This window comes from Brachyhypopomus gauderio, unplaced genomic scaffold (assembly GCF_052324685.1).
Source record: "Brachyhypopomus gauderio isolate BG-103 unplaced genomic scaffold, BGAUD_0.2 sc76, whole genome shotgun sequence".
Taxonomy (NCBI): Eukaryota; Metazoa; Chordata; class Actinopteri; order Gymnotiformes; family Hypopomidae; genus Brachyhypopomus; species Brachyhypopomus gauderio.
The window spans coordinates 1027090-1055000 of record NW_027506897.1 but is presented as its reverse complement, the minus strand read 5'-3'; the positions used below and the strand labels follow the sequence as shown (position 1 = coordinate 1055000).

At 45.5% G+C, this 27911-nt stretch overlaps 1 protein-coding gene across 5 annotated transcripts in view; it reads right to left on the bottom strand.

Annotated features, from left to right (window-relative positions):
* npr1b (natriuretic peptide receptor 1b) overlaps positions 1–27210 on the bottom strand; it is a 54715-nt gene extending 27505 nt beyond the window's left edge. For 2 of the 5 annotated variants that reach the window (XR_013125222.1, XR_013125223.1), the window contains exons 1-6: positions 25943–27210; positions 25280–25495; positions 23087–23881; positions 12118–12305; positions 10586–10699; positions 5018–5153 (exon numbers count right to left, since the gene is read on the bottom strand). Coding sequence is in view for 3 of the 5 variants with exons in the window: in XM_076990606.1 (XP_076846721.1) it covers positions 5018–5153; positions 10586–10699; positions 12118–12305; positions 23087–23858 (1210 nt within the window). In the remaining 2 variants the exon portion in view is untranslated. The remainder of the gene's footprint in view (positions 1–5017; positions 5154–10585; positions 10700–12117; positions 12306–23086; positions 23882–25279; positions 25496–25942) is intronic. The other 3 variants (XM_076990606.1, XM_076990608.1, XM_076990607.1) reach the window with 3 other exon arrangements.
* Between the last annotated feature and the right edge of the window lie 701 nt (positions 27211–27911).

The following is a 27911-nucleotide window of genomic DNA, read 5'->3' as shown; positions in this document are numbered from 1 at the left end:
CTATTAACACCTGCACTCAGATGTGTTCTAGTACCTATTAACACCTGCACACAGATGTGTTCTAGTACCTATTAACACCTGCACTCAGATGTGTTCTAGTACCTATTAACACCTGCACTCAGATGTGTTCTAGTACCTATTAACACCTGCACTCAGATGTGTTCTAGTACCTATTAACACCTGCACTCAGATGTGTTCTAGTACCTATTAACACCTGCACACAGATGTGTTCTAGTACCTATTAACACCTGCACACAAATGTGTTCTAGTACCTATTACCACCTGCACTCAGGTGGGGCTAGTATCTACCAGATACAGCACACATACGCGTCACTGCTGAAAGGTGTACACACCAGAGATGTTCAAAAGTCACAAAATACAAATCCAAGTCACGTCACGAGTCTTTACACTGGAGTCCAAGTCCAGTCTCAAGTCAATACCAGGATAAGTTTAGAGACAGGAGATTGAAAATAACTGTATTTTATATATTAGCCGTATTGCTAAGCAGCTAGCGTAAACTAAACTAACCTATCCGGGTGTTTTAGGTGCTTATGTAGTTTGATGTGGTGTTTCAGTGTAATTTATTTCCCACATTCTTCACACATTGTTCCTTCAGTTTTGTCCAAGGATTTAAACTCCCTGTAGCCAAAGACACCATGTACGGTACTGCAGCTGTAGTCACGGCAACCTCGTTTGTTTACATTTGACGCTTCTCTCTGATAACATATTTTGGACAAACAAACTGTTTACAGAGAGACCATAATCATGTTAACTAATGTTCATTATATATTAATCTTGCAGAAGGTATGCCTTGGCTGTAGACAGTGGTATGTATGTACGTGTGTGTGTGTGTGTGTGTGTGTGACTTTGCTCATATCCAGGTGATTAGACGTGATTGTGTGTTGCGTTTGCCCTGGTCAGGTCATCTCTGTGCCCTGTGTGGTCTACCCAGTGTTGCCAGTGATGTTCGGGGTGGTGTGGGGAGAGTGTGGGTCAGGGTCTCATTTCCTGCTGGAGAGGCCCCACGTAGCTGCAGCAGGAACAGGTGAAGCTACACACTCAGGGGAAGGCAGAGCTGACATTTAAACAGATATGAACAAGCTTAGCCATTATCAGTCTGGAAATGTCAAAGCCATATAGGAGGGAAAGAGAGAGAGAGAGAGAGAGAGAGAGAGAGAGAGAGAGAGAGAGAGAGAGAGAGAGAGAGAGAGAGAGAGAGAGAATAGCGTGTATGCCACAAACACACACACACACACCTGAAGAATGTTTAGACATTGTTTAGAGTTGTTTATCATTCAGTCTGTGATTCAGAAAGCGAACAAAGGCACGAGACCAATACAAAAATGAACAGCTGTAGTTTAGCATTGGTGTGTCTTCCTGGAACTTTGGACAGCAGCTAGATCTACAGTGTATAGACTTCAGCTCATCTGCTGTCCATAGTTCTCCAGATACTCATCCATGGTAAGATACTGACCTGGCCAGACATCTCTTCTATTCCTGTGGTGACTCAGATGTGTAAAAACACCCACTGTACAAGTGAACAGCCACTACTGTGACGTTCACGTCACTGTTAATGGTGCAACGGGATTAATAAATAAATGGTGTGCAGTGGTCTGGTGATGATAGAGGAGGGGGGGGGGGGTGAAATGTGCAACAGATGGGATGCAAATGAGGATATGCAAATGAGGCTGTGTAGTGAACAGGAAGTGGAGGAGTGTTGCAGCACCATGGACAGAGACAGCGCCGTACCAGGAGAGGCAAAATAAAGAACTCTTACAACTTACATTTAACTGTCTGCTATGACGGCAGTGTCAGAGTATCCCCTCTCTTGCAATTAAGAGGTCTGGAGCCTGTCACTGGATCTGTCACAGAGGTCTGAGTGCACGTTAACCAGAGACTCAACGCTTAACAGCCCATTATGACGAAGAGGCAGGAGCACTGAGGAAGATCAAAGTTATCCGTCTCATCTTCGCTCCATGGAGGAGGCAATTTCCTCTCTGTGTTTAATAAGAGTGGGTCTGAATACAAACATCACATGGGGTCCGTTCTCCCAAACAGACATGCAGTTCTGATTATGAGCCCCTCTGGAGGGAGATGTTTCAACACCTGCACACATATGTGGGCTACTGATACTGACCCCCCCCCCCCCTCTGGAGGGAGCTGTTTGAACTCTATACTCATCTGCTGCATAGAGAAAATACAGATGTAAAAAAGCACTATGGAATCCCACCAGAGATCTTCCATAAAACCTTTTTGCATTTGACTTATGCACACTGATATCAACAAGCGCATGATCTTTTGCTCAATCAGTTTTGTTTTCAATCATTTGTTGTGATAAGACCCAAATACATATTCTCTTTGATTGCTTTTGAAATAAAGCAACGATAATCGCAGTCAGAGAAAACCATCGCGATCGAATATGTAATAATCATGTCAGCCCTGGCACTGCTATGGCACACAGAGACTGTGGGTGAGTGCGGTAGTGCACAGTAGTGTACGACCGGTACATACTACGTCAGAAAATGCAGAGAGAGGTAAACCCAAGTGCCGTCTAAAGCAGGCAGGATGCAACGCCAGTAAACTTAAGACTGTGTGCATGCAATAACCACACACACTGACAAACCGTGACTGAGAAACCACACAGCGGGCATATAAACACATACACACACTGTAGAAAAACTAAACTCAAAGGACGCGGAAAACTCGACTCGCAAAATAAACTCAACCATAAAAACACGGGAGAAAATACCAACAGAAAACAACGTGGAATACACAACACGTAAAACAACAAAACTCAACCGTCTAAGCACAGGAGGAATATAACAAAGGCAACAAAAAGAACATGGGAAAATACAACACATGAAAATGAAACTAAGGACGCCAGGAGAAGTAACTGGCAGCAGGCAAAAGCCGCGACAAAACAAAAAACCCTTCCAAAAATAAAAAATAAACTGATAGGAAGATAAACAGCAGGAGGAAAACTTGAGGTAGGCCAGTAAGCGGCGCAGGAGATAGACACTCAAATAAGTAATAGTGAAAAGGCAGAGAAAAGAGGGAATGAGAGAAAGCAAGGTGGCGAGTCACCTTTACAACAAGAACGCAACTTAGAGACTGAGGGAACAGAGAAAGGGCTGAGAACGTAACGGACAAGCCAAAACGATGATCCGTCACAACAAGCTTCCTTAAGAAGCCATGGCAACAGCTGTGACGAATCACTGCTGATTACGCTTTTTATTCCTGGCACTGACTCAGGAGCCCCCTCCAGGTGAACAGCTTATGACTGTACACAACACCAAGGCCCAACACTCTCCCCACGTCAACCGCACACGGTGAGATTTATAGTCACACAATAAGGGAGAATGAAGAGAATGGCGAGATGAAAGTGGAGAGGGAGGGAGAAACTGATGGAGGGGAAACTGTGAGCGGGGGAAAGATGCATATCAGAGATAAGTGTGAGCAGACCGCAGGGCCATTAAAGACAGGCAGACGCTCTGGGCTGAAGCCGTCACAGTCCTGGTCTCCACTCCTGGAGATGAGCCGGGGTACAGGAGAGCACAGTATGTCCATGAATGAATCCACAATCTATGGACCTCGGTAATATAGTGGCCAAGAACTGAAGAAGCAGTGAGTTTTAGTCAGTTGTGTTTCTGCTCCTCTCAGTTGTAACACGCAGGCCCTGCTACACACACCCCCCACATACCCCCCCCCACCCCCCCCCCCCCCCCACACACACCCTCATCACACACACCCCCCCACACCCCCCCCCACACACACCCTCATCACACACACCCCCCCTACACCCCCCCCCCCCACATACACACACACACCACCCTCACACACACCCCCCCCCTCACACACACCCTCAAACACACACACACACACACACCCTCAAACACACACACACACACACACCACCCTCACACACCCCCACCCACACACACACCCTCAAACACACACACACACACACAATGGAGCAACCATCTACAAGTGCAGACTGCTCTGTTTTGTAACAGATTTCCGGACATGATCATTTGTTTTCCAGGGTTTGCAGAGCTCCAGAATAAATACACCTGACTGTTTGCTGGAGTCCAAACTCCCCCTGCAGAAAGGAACTGGGGACTCAGTCACATGTCCTCTTAACTCTGGAATGGGTTCTGCTTTATGGCTCCCTGGTGATGGAGTCGGGGGGGCGTCCCTGCACGTGTCCCTGCACGTGTCCCTGCACGTGTCCCTGCACGTGTCCCTGCACCTGTGAAGACATGTGCCTCCCTGACCTCTCAATAATTCATTCAGGTCTGGAAGAGCAAACACAACACTGAACAGGAGACTCAATAAAACAAACAGACAAACAAAAAACATCCGTTCAGGGATGAGTCCGGAGTCTCCATCGTCCCTCCTCGACCCTGTATATTAAAATGAATGGTTGACCAGGTGCCGTGCGAGACAGACACTGAAGTAATACCTGGCAGCAGGTCTCACAGATGTCATTTTGTAAGCAAATCCTCCCAGCATTAGTGAAGCCATCGAAAGAGCAAGTGACAGAGAAAGAATCATCATGTCATCTTCTCATCACCAGCACTGGGGGAACATGTTTGAGCTCAGAAATATAACAGCCACATCGCCAGATGGGCCTTTCAGACGCGTTACTGATGCCTTCCAAGTGCACAGCATGTGAATAACCTCTTAAGGAAAGAATAACATTATTAGAGGTTCAGATGAACAGTATGTGTGGTTATACAGTATATCTTCACATATTCAGGCATGATCCCGTCCAGCCAACAGCTAAACACATGCTTTGGTTTATGGTATATATAAATATTCCTCTTTAAGCTGCTGATGTGCTGTGGTTGATCCTGGCAAATATAATGTGCGGAATATTTCATTTTCAATCATGAGCGAGTGATAAATTGTCAATAAACCTGTTTCAATAAAGATATCTCTGGGGCAGACTGCCACTTGCCCCGTTTCCCTGGGGCAGACTGCCACTTACTACGTTTCTTGGGGGCAGGGTGCTCACCGTGGTATGTTCTGTTCCACATCCTCTTGGTGATGCTCTCTCTGGAGGGCTGGCCCTGTCTCTCTGCTAAGCTCTCGTTCAGTGCGTGAACGTACAGCATGAGACCATCGTAGAAGCCGCCAGGGATTATGTTCATCTGCAAATAAAACCAAATCATATCAAAAATTTTTCAAAAATTGTTTACAGAGCATACTCAAAAAATGTGAAAAAATATATTGAAATAAATTCAGACCTTAATTATTTAACAGAAGAAAGGAACAGAACAAATAAGGGGTTATTAGCTTATTGTAAAGGCAGACGTGTATCTCAGTGAGTTCATATTACAATACAACAAAATCAACTGTCTTCTGTTAGTTTAACCATTTTAAAACATGTCTTCTGATTCGTCTGGGAGCAGCACTGGACCCAGAACCCAAACAGAACTCTTGGGCCCTTGAAGTTGTTGAACCACAGCTGTGGAGGTTTTGCAGAACTGACATCAGGGTCACTGTGGTCTGGCTAAAGGTGAGCAGGCCGTGGGAGTTGTGGGAGCTGTGACTTGGGTTTTTAGTTTAATTTAGTCTCTTTAAGTTTAGTTGGTTAACTAGTTAGTCCTGATAGCTTGATTTTTAGAGGGCAGTGTTTCACCATTGGCTGACAATTCTATTAAACTGTGCTTAAGCACAGGTCATTTTAAGAAGTTAGAATATCTTAACATTAACATCATGAAATAATGTTGGGTATTTTAACTAGAATGATGTCAGCGTAACGATGACAAAGCGGCCCAAAGAGATTCTGGAAGCATCCCTGTATCGGAAAAATAACCTTCTGTTTAATGTGAACTCGAAGTCCAGTGAGCTAATATTGGTCTTCAGGAAGCAGTAGGTTTGCACACACATTACTGTCACATTACATTACACATTACACATTACAGTCTCAGGCATCCGCATCAGGGAGGACCTCTATGAGCTGGAGAAACCCCACGTGTGGTCCTGAAGGTGGTCTAGTAAGATCTCCCACATCCTCAGAACAGTTCACACATGTTGAGAGGATCCTGGGAGGTCACTTGGAACTGTGATACTGCAGCCCTCTGTCAGGGCACAGTGACACCAGATTAGCAGGGCCAGGCCCACCACATTAGAATGGCCACGCCCACCACATTAGCAGGGCCACGCCCACCACATTAGGAGGGTCACGCCCACCACATTAGCAGGGTCACGACCACCACATTAGCAGGGCCACGCCCACCACATTAGCAGGACCACAACCACATTAGCAGGGCAACGCCCACCACATTAGCAGGGCCACAACCACATTAGCAGGGCCACGCTCGCCACATTAGCAGGGCCCCAACCACATTAGCAGGGCCACGCCCACCACATTAGCAGCCTCACGCCCACCACATTAGCAGGGCCACAACCACATTAGCAGGGCCACGCTCGCCACATTAGCAGGGCCCCAACCACATTAGCAGGGCCACGCCCACCACATTAGCAGCCTCACGCCCACCACATTAGCAGCCTCACGCCCACCACATTAGCAGGGCCACAACCACATTAGCAGGGCCATGACCACCACATTAGCAGGGCCACGCCCACTACATAAGCAGGGCCACACCCACCACATTAGCAGGGTTACACCTACCACATTAGCAGGGTCACGCCCACCACATTAGCAGGGCCACAACCACATTAGCAGGGCCACGCCCACCACATTAGCAGGGCCATGCCCACTACATTAGCAGGGCCACGCCCACCACATTAGCAGGCTCACACCTACCACATTAGCAGGGTCACGCCCACCACATTAGCAGCATCATGCCCACCACATTAGCAGCATCATGCCCACCACATTAGCAGGGCCACGACCACCACATTAGCAGGTTCATGCCCACCACATTAGCAGGGTCATGCCCACCACATTAGCAGGGTCACGCCCACCACATTAGCAGGGCCACGCCCCCATCCTTCCTACAGTCAGACACCAAGCACTGCTTGCTCCAGCCTCCAAGACGCAGTCCGTTCTCACCGCCACCGTCTGGCAGAGTAACGAATCACAAACTCCAGAACCGGAGAACCAAATAAGAGTATTTTGTATATTTGGAGCTGCACTGTTGTAAGTGGTTAAGATTTTCAGTCACATTCTGTGTTGTAGTGTGGTGTAGTGTTGTGTTGTAGTAACTTACATTAACTCATAGTGTAATACACCTAACAGTGCAGCAAAAGCTGTTGGCTTTGACCACTAAAAATGAAACTTGCATGCATGCAGCTACGATTAGCAAACAGTGAGTGGTGTGTGTCTGGGTACAAGTGAATGTTTGGGTGTCTACGCTCAGGATGAGACTAACCGTGAGAGGTTTCTCAGGCTGTGTGTTTATGTGTGTAGTGTAGTATTAACCTGCTGTCCTGCGGTTGTTGTAGTGGGATGATGTAGTGTGGTGTTGTAGTGTGATGTAGAGTGGTGTTGTAGTGTGATGTAGTGTTGTAGTGTGGTGTTGTAGTGTGTTGTTGTAGTGTGATGTTGTAGTGTGATGTTGTAGTGTGGTAGTGTATTGTGGTAGTGTAGTGTGGTAGTGTGGTGTAGTGTGGTGTTGTAGTGTGTTGTTGTAGTGTGTTGTAGTGTGGTGTTGTAGTGTGGTGTTGTAGTGTGGTGTTGTGGTGTGGTGATGTAGTGTGGTGTTGTAGTGTGGTATTGTAGTGTGGTATTGTAGTGTGATGTTGTAGTGTGATGTTATAGTATGATGTAGTGTGGTGTTGTAGTGTGTTGTTGTAGTGTGTTGTTGTAGTGTGGTGTTGTAGTGTGGTGTTGTAGTGTGGTGTTGTAGTGTGGTGTTGTAGTGTGGTGTTGTAGTGTGGTGTTGTAGTGTGGTGGTATTGTAGTGTGGTGGTATTGTAGTGTGGTGGTGATGTAGTGTGTTGTTGTAGTGTGGTATTGTAGTGTGGTATTGTAGTGTGGTATTGTAGTGTGGTATTGTAGTGTGGTGTTGTAGTCTGGTGGTGTTGTAGTCTGGTGTTGTAGTGTTAGACACCCTGACGTACCACACAATGACCCAGAAGTAGAAGTACATGATGAAGTTCTTAACACACACCAATGTCATACTAGTAAATGTTCAAAACCATTATCACCCCTGCATGTGTGAAATAGGCATTATAGGCTTCCTTACTGAAAAAAAGCTTTCAAATGTGTTTCATGTCATGCAATTAACAATCTCATTACCAATTTTACCAATTTGCAAAAGGTGTGAATTGACGGTGACATTATGTGTTATTTGGATTCATCACTGCGGCTCCTTCGATAACAACATTGTTCATATATGCTGCTCACATTCACACATGTAGATCTTAATAATGTAGAACCTTATGCAAAAAATCATCATATGCAAAACCTGTAGAATTTAGAGTTCTACCTGTAACTATTTATCTATTTATTTCTGCTGTATTTATGACCTCATATATTTACTTCTGCTGTATTATGACCGCATTTATTTACTTCTGCTGTATTATGACCTCATTTATTTACTTCTGCTGTATTTATGACCTCATTTATTTACTTCTGCTGTATTTATGACCTCATCTATTTACTTCTGCTGTATTATGACCTCATTTATTTACTTCTGCTGTATTATGACCTCATTTATTTACTTCTGCTGTATTATGACCTCATCTATTTACGTCTGCTGTATTTATGACCTCATTTATTTACGTCTGCTGTATTATGACCTCATTTATTTACTTCTGCTGTATTATGACCTCATCTATTTACTTCTGCTGTATTATGACCTCATCTATTTACTTCTGCTGTATTATGACCTCATTTATTTACTTCTGCTGTATTATGACCTCATTTATTTACTTCTGCTGTATTATGACCTCATCTATTTACTTCTGCTGTATTTATGACCTCATCTATTTACTTCTGCTGTATTTATGACCTCATTTATTTACGTCTGCTGTATTATGACCTCATTTATTTACTTCTGCTGTATTATGACCTAATTTATTTACTTCTGCTGTATTATGACCTCATCTATTTACTTCTGCTGTATTTATGACCTCATCTATTTACTTCTGCTGTATTATGACCTCATTTATTTACTTCTGCTGTATTATGACCTCTTTTATTTACTTCTGCTGTATTATGACCTAATCTATTTACTTCTGCTGTATTTATGACCTCATCTATTTACTTCTGCTGTATTATGACCTCATTTATTTACTTCTGCTGTATTATGACCTAATCTATTTACTTCTGCTGTATTATGACCTAATTTATTTACTTCTGCTGTATTATGACCTCATGTATTTACTTCTGCTGTATTATGACCTCATCTATTTACTTCTGCTGTATTTATGACCTCATCTATTGATTTAGTCTATTTTTAAACTGATATTCCTTTGCCCACGTTGCTGTGTTACTGTCTACAGTAAATTAATAGTCTGCATGTGTAAATGTTTATTTCAAGTTCCGGTGTAATAAGAAGCTCTATAGTTTTTATTACTCACATCTATGTTGAATCCCATTATCAGTGATCAATTGGTGATGGCTTTCTACCTTAACCTCGAACATGCTTCAGTTCAGTTCATGTGACGTTCTTCAGTCACTGAAACGTTAAGCAGCTGTCCTGACACTGATAACTGACTGGGTCAACTCAGGCTGCATGGTTGAGGTTAAGGACTGTTCAAAACACATTTCTGGAACACCACCCAGATATGCAACAACCACACACACACACACACACACACACACACACACACACACACACACACACACACACACACACACACACACACACACACACACGGGAGGGGTTTGGGTTTGGTCCCTTGCTCATTTCAGCAGTGTAAAGGCCGTGTTCTTTTACCCCTGCCCCACCACCAGTCCAGGGTAACAACACAGTCACCTCACAACCTTTAGGCCATGGCCACACCGGCATCATCTTCTACATGTTTATTAGCACAGCCACTAAAATAACCATCAAGTCTCAGTTTTCAGCTCCTCTTCCTCCTGCATCATCATATCTCATGCAACACGTGTAATTGATATGTGCAAGTCATTTGAATAAAAATAGCTTTAGTGACATATCTCCTTGCAATGCCAGTTGTTGCTATGGCAGCAATCAAGTGTGGAAACCACAGATCTGTACTAAAAAGCTCTGTTAGAGATCAGTGGTGAAAACGTGAGGAAAACTGACCTGCACACTTGGACATTCAGAACCCATGGGCTGAATGTTGTGATTTTAATACACTACTGTGATTATAAACGATCAGAAGCTGTTTACACCAGTTCTACACCACCTCTCTCTCCCTGTCAAAATTAACGAATTTACACCTCAAATATCAAAAGCATAATCAAATTTCATTATCAAACAGTCAAAATTCAAACACACACAGCAATCACACTGGCCGTAAGGGACAAGAGGAGATGAGCTACTGTCTCATAGCCGCACACACCTGCACACACCTGTGCTGCTGGAGCTAGGGGGCGTGGCTTGGAGGTCCAACTGCTCTCAGTACACGGCTGCACAAGTTCATACAGTCTAAAACAAACATTCAACGTGACGCGTGCACACGCGGAGCTGACGTCTCTCACCAGGGAGTCCTCCACGGTGAAGTTGAACATCTTCTTCGCACGGCCTTTCAGATCCCTGACGAAGTCTCTGTACTCTGGATTCTGTGGCTCTCTGTAGGTCAGAATCTTCACACTCTGAGAACAAAACGAGAGCAGAGTGAGACGGAGGATCACTGCTCATCTGTTACTCAACAACGCTGCCACGTGCTCAACGCAGAGGGCACTGCCGTCATTTGCCATTTACAGCTGAAATTACATCATTCTTACTGTTAAAACAAAAAGCGCTCTTTGGTCAGGAGTGACGTGTTAAAAATGCACAAAACATTACGTTTACACCCCTCCCTCTTCCCTCCGTTTACACCCCTCCATCTTCCCTCCGTTTACACCCCTCCATCTTGCTTCCAGGAACACGCGGGCAGAGCCAAGCATGCTGGAGTGTGTGTGAGGGTTATTAGAAATGGAAAATAATGTGTGTGCTGTTCCTCTGGGGGGGGAAGGCACTGTTAGCGACAAAGGCACCAGCAGTTGATTGATTTCAAGCACTCAGCTGACACACGTCTGCTCACAGTGGTGTTTAAATCTTACCTCACCACTTACATCACTTCTGCTGGTGGGAGAGCTGTTCTTATACTGTACATTGGTACTAAAAAGATATTTAACAGGTTCAACCATTTTTGCCCACCCTGAAAATGCATCCCTGACCATCTCCAAATGTGGTTGGAGAAACTGCCCTTGGTTCTCCGAGACATACAGTCCCATTTGCACTTGTATTTAGCACTGATCACTTGTGATCCAATCACACATGTTAATTCTGGGTGTAACTGGGGTCAGAGGCACACAGGGGTAGTGTGTTAGAGGAAGTCTCATCTGTCTGGATGCTGGTGTAATGTAACCATGCAAAATACAATGTGTCTGACCATCTCAGACTAACCTAGATACTAAAAAAAAACAAACCCTTAGAGACAAGAGGGGCACTGTGGGAGTTGGAGTTCAGCTAAACTTCCATCAAAGCCCAAAGCCAGATTCATGATTCTGATGTCTGATTCATGCACAGAGACGCAGCACACTGCTGCTTCTGGGTATTTCTGCCTGCTCCTTTCTCTAAGGCTCTTGTGTTTTTGCGGCGTTGATTGCCCACCAATTGTGTGTGTTTTATGGTTGGTTCGGTTCTGATCACAGCGGGCCCGGCGGGCCGCACCGCTCTGCCCACGTTCACGTCGTGCTGTTCTTCGTCCTGCTCTCTCCCGCCTCATTATTTCCTGTTTCATTCGCGGCTCCCTAAAATAAATTCCGCTGGGAGCTGAACACATTTTACTGATGAGATGCACACTGGCGTTTTTTCCGCTCCCTGTCACGTCTGAATCTCAGCTGCCCCGGGGTTGCTGCTCCGCACCACTGCAGCCGCCCTACCACCTCTGTGACCTCTGACCTCTCTCCTGCCCACTCTGTGACCTCTCTCCTCCCCACTTTCTACCCCCCCCCCCATCAGCTCGGCGTCTGCCGGACCCTGCGGGTTATCGGTTCATCCGGGTCTCTCCCGTGCGCTAGCTCACCTGGAAGGCTTCTCGTGCGAAGGCATCGTCTGCGTCTCCACGTGCCCAGGGCTGTGCTGGCTGAGACGCCACGGTGTGTCCAAACACGTCAATGTAGATGAAGACGAAGTCACTCTGAGGAAGGCCCACCTTCCGGAAGTGCACCATGAACTGCCGGAATATATCCGGAGGACAGCACACGAAGACCACTAACGGAAGAGGAGAGAGAGAGATGAAGATGATGAAGAAGAGGGACTGGTGATTCAAATGTAAATACAGAAGGGCCCTGTGGAGAGAACGGGCCCCAAGGCTCATGTAGCATGAGAAGTCATGGACGTCCCAGTTCACTAGACCTCAGAGTTCTTGGCCCCCAGCGTTTCCCTTTTGGAGTCACTGCTCCAAATATAGACCTTACACGTCTTCCATTAGCTGAGGTTTCCAAGCACCAGCTGGGTGATCAATAGACCAATGAGATTACAGCAAGTGTCGAGTGTCAACCCAGCAGTATGAGGCAGGAATGAGGCCTCGTGTGTCTGTGCGCATGTGTGTGTGTGTCTGAAAGCAAAACAAGAAAACTGGTAATGGTCAGAGAAGCAAGTTCAATATGATGAGGCCCAGCAGCTCACAGCAAACGAGGCCGACCTTGTAGAGAACCACGGGGTAGCAGGGCTGCATTATGCCAGGAATCTATTAACATCTCAGCAGTAGTCTGCAAAGTGCCAGATGTCAAAGATGATGCAAATGTCTCTGTCTCTCTCCCTCTCTCACACACACACACCTCTGCAGTACACACACACACACACACACACACACACACACAGGAGAAAGCTGGTGTGTCTGGATGCTGTACTGCTCTGACCTTCGCAGTGATGTTCTTGGCTCTGTTCCTCACCCTGGGCTGCATGTCTCTGAGCTTCATGTAAGTGGACAAAGTCAAAAAGCAACAACAGTCTCTAATGTACAGCGACCAACAAGCAGCTGAAACAACAACTGCATTAAAATGGAAGACGGGAGGGCGAAGAAGGGAAAGGTAGATTAGAGGAGTGTGAGTGACAGCGGCTAACAGCTTAATGGGGCCGGGACAGGATGGAGAGATGAGATGAGTGTGGAGCTGAGAGGACAGTGGGAGGTGTGGATGTAGCTACACACACACACACACACACACACACACACACACACACACACCAGCCTCATTCACCATCACTTCAGCTCACAGGGGTGTCGCCCCACTCAAGATATGTGACGCTGAGGAGCAGGAAGTGGATAATAGAGAGAAGACGACCTGACCAGATAATCAACACACACACACACACACACACACACACACACACACACACACACACACACACACACACACACACACACACACACACACACATACACACACACACACATACACACACACACACACACACACACACACACACACACACACACACACATTGATTGAAAATAACTGTATTTTATATATTAGTCATATTGCTAAGCAGCTAGCGTAAACTAAACTAACCTATCCGGGTGTTTTAGGTGCTCATGTAGTTTGATGTGGTGTTTCAGTGTAATTTATTTCCCACATTCTTCACACGTTGTTCCTTCAGTTTTGTCCAAGGATTTAAACTCCCTGTAGCCAAAGACACCATGTACGGTACTGCAGCTGTAGTCACGGCAACCTCGTTTGTTTACATTCGACTTCTCTGCGATTTCCCGCTCATGGATAAGCGGATGTTGTGACACATCACATTGTGTTGTGAAAAAGGACTGCGTCCCAAATCACAGACACAAAGTTAAGGAATAATGGCAAAATAAACACATAAAGGCAGTATTGAGAAGCAGGTGCATCCACCAAACATTTCCCAAGGCCTCAGTCAAACCAACGACCTGTTTCTATTTTTCTGTTTTAATAAAAATCAATCTTCTTTCATGTTCACTCATGTTACTGGAGGCCAACGGGTCAGTCTAGTCCCCACACTGTTATAATCCCAGTAAGAGTTCATGGCATTAGTGCCCTCAGCACTTTCCTCTCGAGAAACAATTCAGCTGTGACAATCTGAGAATACATCAAGCTATATAAAGTTTCTACTACAGTTCAAGCTGTTTCCCTTCTAAAAATATGTTCTTCCATCGTAATAAACAATCCATCAGCAGATTAAACCTCGAGAAGATGAGGCCATACAGGTATGAGCTCAGCGTCAGCTCTGAAAGCCCAATGTGCAGGCACCTGTGTGCAGAACTCCAACAGAGTGAATCTGAACAGTGACCCAGGACAACTGGGTGAAGCAGTGTGAGAGTGTGTGTGTGAGAGAGAGAGAGAGTGGGAAAGAGAACAAGAAAGAAAAGAGAAAAGGAGAGGTTGAGAGAGAGAGATTAGTTTGTGGTCTCAGTGCAGTTTGAAGTTAACATTAAAACCAGAAAATCTCCATGGCACAGACACAGACTCGGTCCAAAACATTTGGCATCATCTTCTTCAAGGAGAAAGGAACCCTCCCCACGTCCACCAGGTACAAGCATAATTATCCAGCAGGGATTGGTGCAACTCACCTTCATTACAAATGCAGCTGGGTGTTAAGGGAAAAAGACATATAAAACAGTACGACTTAAAGATTCAAGACAATTTACTTTCAGTAAATGCAGATATTGAGATGTTGCTATGATTACGAGGGTCCATCATAGTGAGCTTTCGATGCCACACAGCGGAGTTGTAGGAAAGCTCACATGTACCAGACATGTGGAGATAAGAAGGAATGCCTGGAAGGCAAAGACAGCCTATCAGTCTGGATTTCTCACACTCCCTGACACCCCATTATGGAGAAGAAGCCCAGAGGCAGCGAACATCGTTGAGCAGAAATAACGTTCAGGAAGGAAACGGCGGCTCAGACCAGTTAAATATCAGTAAGACAGTAACAGCTGCGCTCAGGGGAGCCACCAGCTCTTACATTCACTACCGTGGACTCCTGCTTTGCCTTCTGCTGTAAAAGGCCAACATGACACATAAGACAATGGGAAGTGTGTGTGTGTGTGTGTGTGTGTGTGAGAGAGAGAGAGAGAGAGAGAGAGATATTCTGAATTGCAAATCTTCAAGATTGGACTCCTGTAATGGTCTTCTAATCGGATGCTCTAAACAGTCCATAAAGAAACTACAACTTGTACAAAATGCTGCAGCTAGAGTCCTAACTAAAGCTAGAAAATTTGATCATATTAGTCCCACTCTCGCGGCATTACACTGGCTTCCGATTAAATATTGAATTCTTCTGTTGACCTATAAGGCGTTAAATGGTCTTGCCCCACAATATCTGAGTGAACCCACAGCCGGAGGCAGAGCTTTCTCCTTTAAAGCCCCTCAATTATGGAATAGCCTTCCAGCTCCAATCCGAGATTCTGACACAGTTCCAATCTAGACTTAAGACTCACCTATTTTAGGGTGACCATATTTTTGTTTGGGAAAACCAGGACACTGTGTGTAAGGTGTCGAACGGGGAAGGGGGGGTGGGGGGGGGGGGGGGGGGTGGCGAACGTAAGTTGTTGGTTCTCCGCCAGTTGAGTATGATGAGGCTCAACTGATGAGGCTCAGGGATTCCGTGTCATACAGCGCCGTGCTCAGGGTCCTAGTGCCTGTAGAATTAATGGCCCGATTAACGTAATTTAAAAACCAGGACATTTCCACAGTTTTAAAAAATATCCCGGGACGCCCGGGACAGGACGTGAAATACGGACATGTCCCGGGAAATACGGACGTTTGGTCACCCTAACCTATTTAATCAAGCCTTCAGCTAACATTCCCCTTGTAAGGTTTGGGGCTCGGGGGCCCCCGGACGTTGAGATTTCTGGTGATCTGAGATGTTGATTCTGTCCTCCAGCTGTGTCATGGCATCACTCTATTTGTGACTATGACTTGACTGGAAAGCAATGTCTCAGTGAGCCCTCATGACTGTGGTCACCTCTGAACCCCTCCCTTTAGTTATGCTGCTATAGATTAGCCTGCTGGGGCCACATGCTAATCACTGGCACGTGAGCTATGCACGTTTAAATCAATAGCTGTTTAAATTGATGTCCACACACTCAACCTGTATTGTATATCTTTTTGCATGCTTCTACCCAAGACGATTGCATGCAAGCACCTGGGAGATGGTCTGTCTTGTCGGTGGATGTACTGATGCCGGGGTTGGATGTGTCATGCCCACAAGAGGACGTGCTGATGCTAGCTCCTACTTGAGGCTCACCTTGTACACCGAAGGGACTGTGACTACTTGGCCGGGGAACTAGATCCATATCTATAACTGTAGAACCACCTTTTGTCCACAAATACGGACTAACGGTGCAAATAATGCTAACGGGCCGCCCAATGGAGGATGGGTTCCTTTTTGAGTATTGGTTCTCCTGAGGTTTCTTCATAATCCCCACCATCATAGGGAGTTTTTCCTTGCCACTGTCACCTTCCTCTCTCAGGAGGCCTCCCAGGTGCTTGTCCAGTCTCTTGTCATTTCAAGGCTCGACTACTGCAACTCTCTCCTGGCTGGTCTTCCTCTGCAGGCCATCAGGCCCTTGTAACTGATCCTGAATGCAGCAGCAAGGCTTGTCTTCAATCTACCCAAGTTCACTCATGTCACTCCACTGCTGCGCTCCCTTCACTGGCTTCTCGTGGCTGCTCGCATACAGTTTAAAATTCTGATGCTTGCCTACAAAGCCAAAAATGGACCAGCTCCTTCATACCTTATGGCAATGGTCAAGAGTCGATCCGCACCTCGAGCCCTTCGCGCTTCAAGTACGGCTCGGCTTGACCCGCCATCCCTCAAGATTCATGAAAGACACGCGACAAGATGCTTCTCTGTCCTGGCTCCCAGATGGTGGAACGAACTTCCACTGGCTATCCGAACAGCGAACTCTCTCGCGGTTTTCAAACGCAGACTGAAGACCCATCTCTTTGTAAAGCACTTATAAGCACTAATCTACTGAAGCATTGGTATAAATCGTAACTGCACTTTATCTCTGGGAACACTTGCTAATGTAGTCTTGTAGGTATTTCAGTCTTGCTAGGTATTGCTCTGTGTCTAATCTTATATTTTGTTGTCTTCTTTCTAGGTATCAGCACTGGCAACTGTTTATGGCAGTGCTTGAGCTTGAGTAGTTTGGACTTAAACCTGTTTATACTAGATAGAGATGCATATTCTGACTAAACACTTAGCACTTTTGTAAGTCGCTCTGGATAAGAGCGTCTGCTAAATGCCGTAAATGTAAATGTAAATGTAAATGGCTTTGGCTTGCTCATTAGGGATCTGGACCCATACGATTGTAAAGCTGCTTTGTGACAACATGTGTTGTAAAAAAGCGCTATATAAATAAATTTGAATTTGACAAATATTGCATCCTCCCAAGAAACGGTAAATGAGAAAAACACTCCAATCAGAAACTCAACACCACTGAGTCTATTACACATACACCTATACAAACACCCATCAGAAACCTATACAAACAGCACCCTGCTACAATTCTCTGCTAACTGCACACAGCCATAGTCATAACCTATACGCTTCCAAGCTTGAAGTCTCATCTGTCTTTCCCTCCACCAAATAAAACAGAGCAGAGCACCTCTGGAGTCCCTCCTCCAACACCACACCCCCCACAGGGGGAGGGTCTAAAGCTTAGATTATACAGCCACATTATGAAAGCACTAAAAGAGCAGGATGTCACACACCAGTCCCTAATTGCAACTGTGCTGATGTAAATCAGATTCTATGTAGTTATCTCTGTAGCAAATCTTCTTCACTGGTGTGCCAGTGTGTCCCAGACAGGAAGCTGATCCTGAATGTACAAGCACTGTCAACACAGTAACAATAACTACAATAATTTCTTATTTTACTGTGGGAAATTGAACAGTTTCATTACCTCTGAATGAAGCCACATTAATAAACCATGCCTACACATTTGTGTAGAAATATAAAAATATTTTTCATACATTTGTTTGTCAACTATTTTACTACTTTTATGTATGTGGTCAGGACAACCTGCCAAACACCTGCAGGAATCACCAGGCCATGTGAGAGCCCAGAACACCTAAACACACAAACTCTTCATATTTATCTTTCATTAACCGAGAGGCGTCTTTGTTTATTTCCACGTTCAGAGGATGCAGGGTCATAACTGGAGTAATCAAAAACAGAATGAACATACAGTCAAAAGGTTCTTGAGCACCAGAAAACAGGAACATACACTAAAAGACAAGACAAATGAGACGACTGAGGAACAGTCAAGATTTCTGTCACATCTGACTGTGGTCCTGTGTGTAAGAACAGCCGTCCCATCTCTATAGTTTCAGCACCGCCCATTTCCGCACTTCCTTTCTGTCGGTATGGCGACCAGCGCCTGTGTGTCCTCTGCACTCTTGTCAACTCACGCTCTGAATAAGGTCCACTCTGAAGAAAGTCCACTCTGAAGGTCCACTCTTGGACATAAATGTGCTGACTCACTTTCATTCAGCATATTAATGGTGGATTAATCAAGTGAAAGGTCGGAGTCCAAAATCTGAACTGTATTGAAACTCTGTGCGAGGTTTAGTTTAACCCTGTAATGGTCTATTTAGTTGGATCAGCTGTGAAACTTCTCTGTAGCCCCAGGGAGTTCTGCTCAGCGTCGTGTGCAGGAACCGGACGTAGAATCTCATTTTTCCCACTGGGCCACGTCGTGTCATCCATCATGTAGCTGTCACACTCAAACTTCCAGTTTGACCGTTTACACGGCATTTCAACATGTAGAAAAATCTGTGGGAACCACAGACGTTTAGCGGGCAGCAAGTTAATCACTGCAGCTGTAAAGCAGGTTAGTCTGCAGATTCCTGTCAGCAGTTTGCTCACATCAGCGTTCCTGTGTGTGCGTTTGTGTGTAGCATCCTTGGGTACTCATGCACAAACACTCAGGAAGCTCCTCCACCTTCCAGCATGTCAGATCATGGGACGTGAAGGCATGTGAAGGCATTTTCTTCTGCTTTCTGCATGCAGTCTTCCCTGGTTATTGTTTAACTACAGCCAGCTGGGTGCCCGGTGCAGAGGAACGCTCTGCTCAAAGCTCAGGCTGCTTAGTTCAGCATGGGTTCACCCTTGGCCTCCACACCATGGTGATGGTGCAGGTGGAGGTGGCCAACATGCTGAGAGGCGTCAGTGGTGGCATGATGGGAAGAGCCTGGAGCTCCTTTTAATAAACCTAACAACAAGGAAGTATTCTTTCATTCCATTAGCCTTATACTGACATTACCAAAATCATTGTTATATCAGTGGAGTCATTATCTCATTCTCTTTGCAGAGAGAAAGTATTGGATTTATATACTCAAGTCTGCTTAATAAGTAGGTTCACACAAGTTTTACGTGATTATCTATTGTGTTTATGTATATATAATTTGGGGTTTCATCAATCTTACTCATGGTGTTTCTCAAATAATTACGACACTGCATTTATTATTTATATTTACTTTTTAAATAATATTATAATCAGATAGAATTTTACAAAGGTTTAGAAAGTAGATTTTATTTCTCTAGCCAATGATCCTCAGATTTGGGTGAACATGTGATGTAACCTGCTCAACCTTATATATGCCCGTTGAGCAGATTTATTATGAACAAGCTGGTGTTAAGAAAAGCTTGTGAAAATGTATACCTGCACTGAAATGAACCTAAACACTATTACTGAACCCTTTACCCAAACATTACTACTGAACCCTTTATCCAAACCTTACTTCTGAACGCTTTACCCAAACACCACTACTGAACCCTTTACCCAAACATTACTACTGAACCATTTATCCAAATACCACTACTGAACCCTTTACCCAAACACCACTACTGAACCCTTTACCCAAACATTACTACTGAACCCTTTACACAAACACTACTACTGAACCCTTTACCCAAACACCACTACTGAACCCTTTACCCAAACATTACTACTGAACCATTTATCCAAACACCACTACTGAACCCTTTACACAAACATTACTACCCTTTACCCAAACATTACTAATGAACCCATTACCCAAACACTATTACTGAACCCTTTACACAAACACTATTACTGAACCCTTTACCCAAACACTACTACTGAACCCTTTATCCAAACATTAATACTGAACCCTTTATCCAAACATTACTACTGAACCCTTTACACAAACACTATTAGTGAACCCTTTACACCAGGGGTGGGCAATTAATTTTTACAAGGGGCCACATGAGAAACCTGAATTGTGTCAGAGGGCCACACAAACAATAATGACGTCATCACAGTGGCTCCGCCCACCTCACGCAAACTTCCGCGAGTGTTCTCCGAAACGATGTGTGTTGGTATAAAGAAACACCGCTCAAAAACAGGTGAAGGAACATTTACCTGACCAATTTTAATGTTGCTTTTTGTTTCAGATTTGAAAAGTGCTGGAATTTAGGCTAAATACTTGAAAATGTTTGAAATTGTAACTACTTCATTTCACAACAAATAGCCATCTGAATGAACAGTTTTTTTGTATTACGTTAACAAATACGAGCTTCTTGTAATTCCAGGACGAAACATGAGAGAACATGAAGACGTTAAGATTGGGCGTTTTGAAAATAAACAACAATTAAATAATGTGATAAAAAAGCAAATTATTTCGGATCATTTCGAATATATGTATAAATATTTAACTTAATTAAGTTTAACGTGCTGGGAAATATTGAAATGGACATTGAAAGTGACGTTAATTCCACCTTGTAAAGGTGTATGAACCCTGCAAACATGACTTTGTTCATTGCGCTGAAGCGCGGCGCGCGTGCGAAGTTACAAAATTCGAGAGGTGCACGACCTTGCGAATCAACAGCGCGTGAGGCCCTCCGCCACCGCGATTACATAATTTTCGCCGCGCGGACCCTCACGCCGCGTCAAGTATAAACCTGGCTTAAACCTAGCTTTAAAGCACTTCTACGGCACTTTCAAGGTCCATTTCAATATTTCCCAGCTGACTCAGGTTCTCTCTAAGCTCGGTTTCTGGAACGGAAAACCCTGAGTTTTCGTTAACTCTGAGTTTACTTACCCGGTTTCTGGAATACCCCCCTGTTCAGTCAGCTATTTGTTGTGAATCGAAATACAGTTACAATTTCAAGCATTTTCAAGTACTTTAGCCTAAATTCCAGCACTTTTCAAACCTGGAACACAATGCACAATTAAAATTCGTCACGTAAATTTTCCGCCGTTTGCGGAGGTTCGCGCGAGGTGCAACGTTCACTCCCGAAACTTGTCGCTGATCACCTACAGTGTTTCTCGCACAGCTCACACGTAGCGCTTTCAAAATAAAAGCGTCACAGTTGTATTGCACGCATGACATAGATATTTGTTTCATTTATGATTGGCCTCTCGCGGGCCGGACAGGGACGCACAACGGGCCGGATGTGGCCCACGGGCCGTGGTTTGCCCAGGTCTGCTTTACACAAACATTACTACCCTTTACGCAAACACTATTACTGAAACTTTTACACAAACACTACTACTGAACCCTTTACCCAAACACTACTACAGCTAGCCCAGTAAGCCCAGTGAGTTCTGATCTAGAGCAGTGAGGACTTCACTGTATCTGGCAGCGTTGTAGCACCACCCAGTCGATAATGACTGATGTGATCTGAAAGATGAGGAGCTCCAGTCTGGGCAGAGCAGCGGGTCCTCCTGAACTGAAACGTTTTAAGTGTGAGTCTGCGTGTCTAATGGGAGGTATTGATGAGGATCCCGCTGATTCTGGCCATTAGCCGTCCTGATGAAAGGAGCTCTGCAGCACGCGGGCTGAGGCTGGCAGGACAGCTGCGGGGTACGCCCCTCACGGGATACGCCCCTCACGGGATACGCCCCTCACGGGATACGCCCCTCACGGGATACGCCCCTCACGGGATACGCCCCTCACGGGGTACGCCCCTCACGGGGTACGCCCTCACGAGGTAGCCCCTCACGGGATACGCCCCTCACGGGGTACGCCCCTCACGGGGTATGCCCCTCATGGGATACGCCCCTCATGGGATACGCCCCTCACGGGGTACGACCCTCATGGGGTACGCCCCTCAAGGGGAGCTACGTGTGCTGATTAGGAGACTGCAAGTACGTGATTAGGAGACTGCAAGGGGTTTGTAGTAAAGTCTATTTTCACAGGAAATACCGAGGGATCTGATACGATCAGCTGAACCTCCTTATACGGCGACACTTCTGACCTCCGTTAATAAATGTTGTTTTATGGGCATTTTTATATATTCCTTTGGGACCTTGGAGAAAAGTTAAGGACACACTGCAAACTAATCCCTACGATCATCACCTCAGTGGGCTATAAAACCAGCAGCAAAAGCGGTGGACATGACAGTCTATGCAATTGAAATCAAGAATGACAACGTATGGATTTATCGCCATAGCAAATGATACTATTACCTCTCTGAGATCAGCAGAGAAGAGTGTAACAAAAAGCTTTCTTCTAGTTACACAAGCTCCATTTTTACAGCTGCATTATTACTGAATTACAATTCTACCGAGTTGCTGAATGTTTGAATAATATGAATGGAAGTTTTATATATACAGGGGAATTAAATTAAAATTAATTCCTGTTTTTAAGAACTCCATCACACAATACTCAGCCTGGTACCAGAAAACAGAACAGGAAGGAGGTATTATTTGACTTCAGTAAGAAATAGGAATGGCAAATCTAACAGAGAAGACCAGGTAACAATACAGATGCCTTTGATTCAAACACTTGTCATGAGAAAGGACGCATGTTGTGTATGAAGATGAGGAACTGAGAACTGAGACATTAGCAGTAGGCAATGTAGACGTGCACATTACATAACAGCTGAAGCACAATCTGCTTCATCTGGAAGGATATGACCAAGATGAAGCGGAAATGTGGTACAATAAGACCTGGATTAAGTGATCTGGATCTGAGAAATGGGTGGAGCTCTGTGAGGTTCTGGGCTAAGAGATCCAGGTGTCTGCTGGTGCTGGTGCCACTCACCTCTCCCCTCCTCTCGTATCTTGTGCAGGTGCTCGGTGTAGTTGACCGGGCCGCTGTCCTCCTCGAACACAAAGTCCGCTGTTGTGATGTTGGCCTCGTGCAGCTCCGTGTACAGGCCCTCGATGGCGAAGTAACACATACGCTCGCCCATTTTGCTGTCACTGAACATCAACAGGACGTGGTGTCTCCAACCAAACTTTTTACAGACCTCCAGGGTGAACTCACCCATCTTCTTATGCGTGGGGCCCGTGTTGGTGATGGAGGTGTAGACATCGGCGCGGAGGAAGCCGACGGCGGGGGCGCCCGCCGTGATCATGGGAAGGCCCCAGTGGGTGGTGAAGAGCCCCACGGGGGAGGCTGTGTAGTCACAGCCCGGGCCGATGAAGGCCCACGGCTCGTGGGCAAACTTCAGGTCTACGGCCATGAGCGGGGCACTGGATTCAGAGCAGATGCCGTCGGCGTTCTCACTGTTCTCAAAGACGTGACGCAGGGTGTAGCCAGGGAGGAGGTGGGGGTCGGCGTTGACCAGCGCTATGGCGTGGGCCAAAGCGGGCCCCACACGTGGCCAGGCCCAGGGGTAGGAGGTGTTGTGCTGGGGAAGGATTACAGCCAGGGTGATGTCCTGCTGCTTGGGGGCGTGTCTGTGGGGCTGGTGAGGGTGAGAGGACCTGGCGTGGGGGTGAACGGCAGGACAGCACAGCAGGAGCAGGAGAAACACCAGAGAGAGACTACAGTCTCCACACCAGCACGGCAGCCCTGTAGCACTACACATCACTGTCCTGATGGGCTGAAAAACTGTGAGAAAAACACACACACACACACACACACACACACACACACACACACACACACACACACACACACACACACACACACAAACAAACACACACACGCAAACACACACACGCAAACACACACACAAACACGCACACACACACAAACATGCACACACACACGCAAACATGCACACACACACGCAAACATGCACACACACACGCACACACACAAACACATCAATCTCTACATCAATGCAGACAGCATTGCAGAAAAAAATATAATAGTAAAATAACAATTACAAATTTAAAAGAACACACATGGTAAACAATCCCATACACAAATAAGAAAAACGAGTCACGCACCAACACACGCGTGCTAGAAATAAAAATATAAAATATAAAACTTACTAGCTTTTTGTTTTGGAAATAAATATGGATGATGTATTGCTGATCTCTTCAAAAATTATAAACTTAATATGCAGTTTTATGAAATCTCTGCAAAACACCCGCAGAGATATAAAATCAACTGAAAAAACTAATATTAGTTTATTTGATTTCTGCTTGTTTTCTTTATCAGGAAGGAACAATATTCTAAATAAATTGAAAAGGCTAATGAGGAAACAAACTATGTTTTTAGAAAAACTAGATTGGCTTTGTTTCTCCTCTGCTTCAGAAATCTCCCAGACACTATAACAAACTGGTAACCAGTCTGGCAGTTTACTGCTGACACAGTTGAGTTCCTGTATATGTATCCCAAATATCAATTTACACAGATGCAAAAATACATAGATACATAAATACATAGATACATAAATACACAGATACCCAAATGCATAGATACATAAATACATAGATACATAAATACATAGATACCCAGATGCATAGATACTCATATGTAGATTCTGTATGTATTCTATATGTAGATTTTCTGTAGATTTGTAATGTCCTGCATCAGATGCAAAGCACAATGCACTTCCAACAAGTGTTTGAAATGATTCCTACTCTGTGTATCAGGTGATATAACTAATACAATCAATGTTCTACCTGAATTATTAATCACTTTTTCAGATTTATACAGTCCAAAACCAAACAATGACAGATAAAGACTGATCAAACCAAACGATGCCAGATAAAGACTGATCAAACCAAACGGTGCCAGATAAAGACTGATCAAACCAAACGGTGCCAGATAAAGACAGATCAAACCAAACGATGCCAGATAAAGACAGATCAAACCAAATGTTCCTGACAGAACCAGCGCATGCACTCGTTTAAACACTCATCAGAATGTCCGGACCGCTTCTCTCATGCTTCTACCTGTTTTCACCAAAACCAAACATTCTTTCTTATTGTGACAATTTTCATCATCTTGGTTACTTTTCCGTCACTGGGTCCAATCTAATTACAGGGTACTTACCACACACCCGCGGGGGCAGCTCAGAGCAGCGTGTACGGAACACATCACAGCTGCTGAACGTCTCAGATCAACGCACCAGTTTAATGCACCTTCCCCACCGGCGATCTGCCCAAATCACATTACCTTAAATAAAGCAGTGGGTTATCTCCATGTGCAGATGTGATCTGTACAGCAGACAGGGCTGATGGTGCCTCTCAGTGACTGTTGATCTTACTGCTGGTGGGAGAGAGAGAGAGGGAGAGAGAGAAAGAAAGATGGGGGAGGAAGGAGGGAGGGAGGGAGAGAGGGTGAGTGAGCAAGTAAATTAGTGTAATCAGTAGGAGAAACAGCTCCGGGTCTTCAGAAGTACACACAAACGTGGAAAGAACATGAAGTGAATAGTGAATGGAGTAAATAGTGAATGGAGCGAATAGAGTAAATAGTGAATAGAGTGGAGTGAATGAGGAGTGAATGGAGTGAATAGTGAATGGAGTGAATAGAGTGAATGGAGTGAACAAAGTGAATTGAGAAAATGGAGTGAATAAAGTGAACAAAGCGAATGGAGTAAATAGAGTGAATGGAGTGAATGGAGTGAATAGAGCGAATTGAGTGAATGGAGTGAACAAAGTGAATGGAGTGAATGGCGTGAACAAAGTGAATGGAGTGAATAGAGTGAGTCTTTACCTATAACATCCCAAAAGTCTGAAGAGAACAGAGTGGAGCACAGATCTCTCCCAGCCCAGCAGCTCAGCCCCTCTGACATCCAACCATCTCCAGCGCCTGGATACACCCGCGGGAAGACCATCACTGGACACACATTCATATGTCCCCAAAATGCAGACACGCTGAACTCTGGAGCAGTTGAGTCTGTTCTGGATCACTGATGGTGGTTCTGGAGGAGCTGATGGTGATTCTGGAGTAGCTGATGGTGGTTCTGGAGGAGCTGATGGTGATTCTGGATCACTGATGGTGGTTCTGGAGGAGCTGACGGTGGTTCTGGATCACTGATGGTGGTTCTGGAGGAGCTGATGGTGGTTCTGGAGGAGCTGGTGGTGGTTCTGGAAAAGCTGATGGTGGTTCTGGATCACTGATGGTGGTTCTGGAGGAGCTGATGGTGGTTCCGGAGGAGCTGAAGGTGGTTCTGGAGGAGCTGATGATGGTTCTGGAGGAGCTGACGGTGGTTATGGAGGAGCTGACGGTGGTTCTGGATCACTGATGGTGGTTCTGGAGGAGCTGATGGTGGTTCTGGAGGAGCTGGTGGTGGTTCTGGAGGAGCTGATGGTGATTCTGGAATAGCTGATGGTGGTTCTGGATCACTGATGGTGGTTCCGGAGGAGCTGACGGTGGTTCTGGAGGAGCTGACGGTGGTTCTGGATCACTGATGGTGGTTCTGGAGGAGCTGACGGTGGTTCTGGATCACTGATGGTGGTTCTGGATCACTGATGGTGGTTCTGGAGGAGCTGATGGTGGTTCTGGAGGAACTGATGATGGTTCTGGAGGAGCTGATGGTGGTTCTGGAGGAGCTGAAGGTGTCGTCTCTTCAGAGGTGAAGGAGCAGCAGGGATGCGTGTGCATCACTCGTCTGAGCAGAAGAGTCTGGGTGGGCGGAGCAGAGCCAGACACGCTGCTTCACTTCCCCCCAGTGGAGCAGTGATCTGCTGGAGGATCCTCACCAACAGCAGCCAGCAGGCAGACTGAGCAGAACACCCAGTGGCTGAGACCGGAGGACTGTGAGAATATGTGTGTGCATCTGTGTGTGTGTGTGTGTGTGTGTGTGTGTGTGTGTTCGTGCATCTCTGTGTGCGTGCGTGCATCTGTGTGTGTGTGCCTGTTCATCTAAGCACTCTCTATCTCTCTCTTTCTCTCTCTCTCTACTGTAGAAAAGAGAGACTGAAAGAGAGAGAGGGAGTGATGAATGTCTTCCCCTCTCTATCGCTCCTTTCAAATAAACACTGCAGAAGATTACATCAATCTTCAGCATTATTTCAACTAAAAAATCCTTTCCTCTCTTTTATTCACATTCGTACACTAGAAGATTGAACTGTTAGACAGGTCTGTGTAGTGTGTGTGTGTGTGTGTGTGTGTGTGTGTGTGTGTGTGTGTGTGTAAGAGAGCCAATAGATTTCAAGGCTTCTCTCCATTAATGAAACGCTGTATGTTGTTTCACCCCCCCCCTCCCTCATTTGCTAGCGTTGTCACATGCAGTTTACAAATCAATAAAGACCCAGTGAGTCACAAAGCCATTAGTTTGTGAGAGGAGTTATAGTGGGGAGTGGAGATCTCTTGGGTCAGAAGTGCACTCTAAATCTCTCCGGGCGCTGAACCAGCTTTGACCTGAGCTCATATCTCTCCCGAGACACAGAGGCGTCCCGCGGTCCTTACGCGAGCTCCCAGGAGCACCACACACTCCGCATGTTGCCAGCTCTCTTACATCATTCTAGAAGCTCCGTCTCCATCACTAATACTCCTGATTGCTACAAGTGATGTGCTGCATTACACCTTTTAGGTGTAGAAACACAGCCTACTGAACATCACCTTCGTGTCACATGTCGGCAAACAGGACAACGATATCGACTCAAAAATCGAAAACCATCCTGATCTTACTTCTGCATGTGATGGTTTTTGTTAGTCCTGCAGAGAGAGGCGTGGCCAG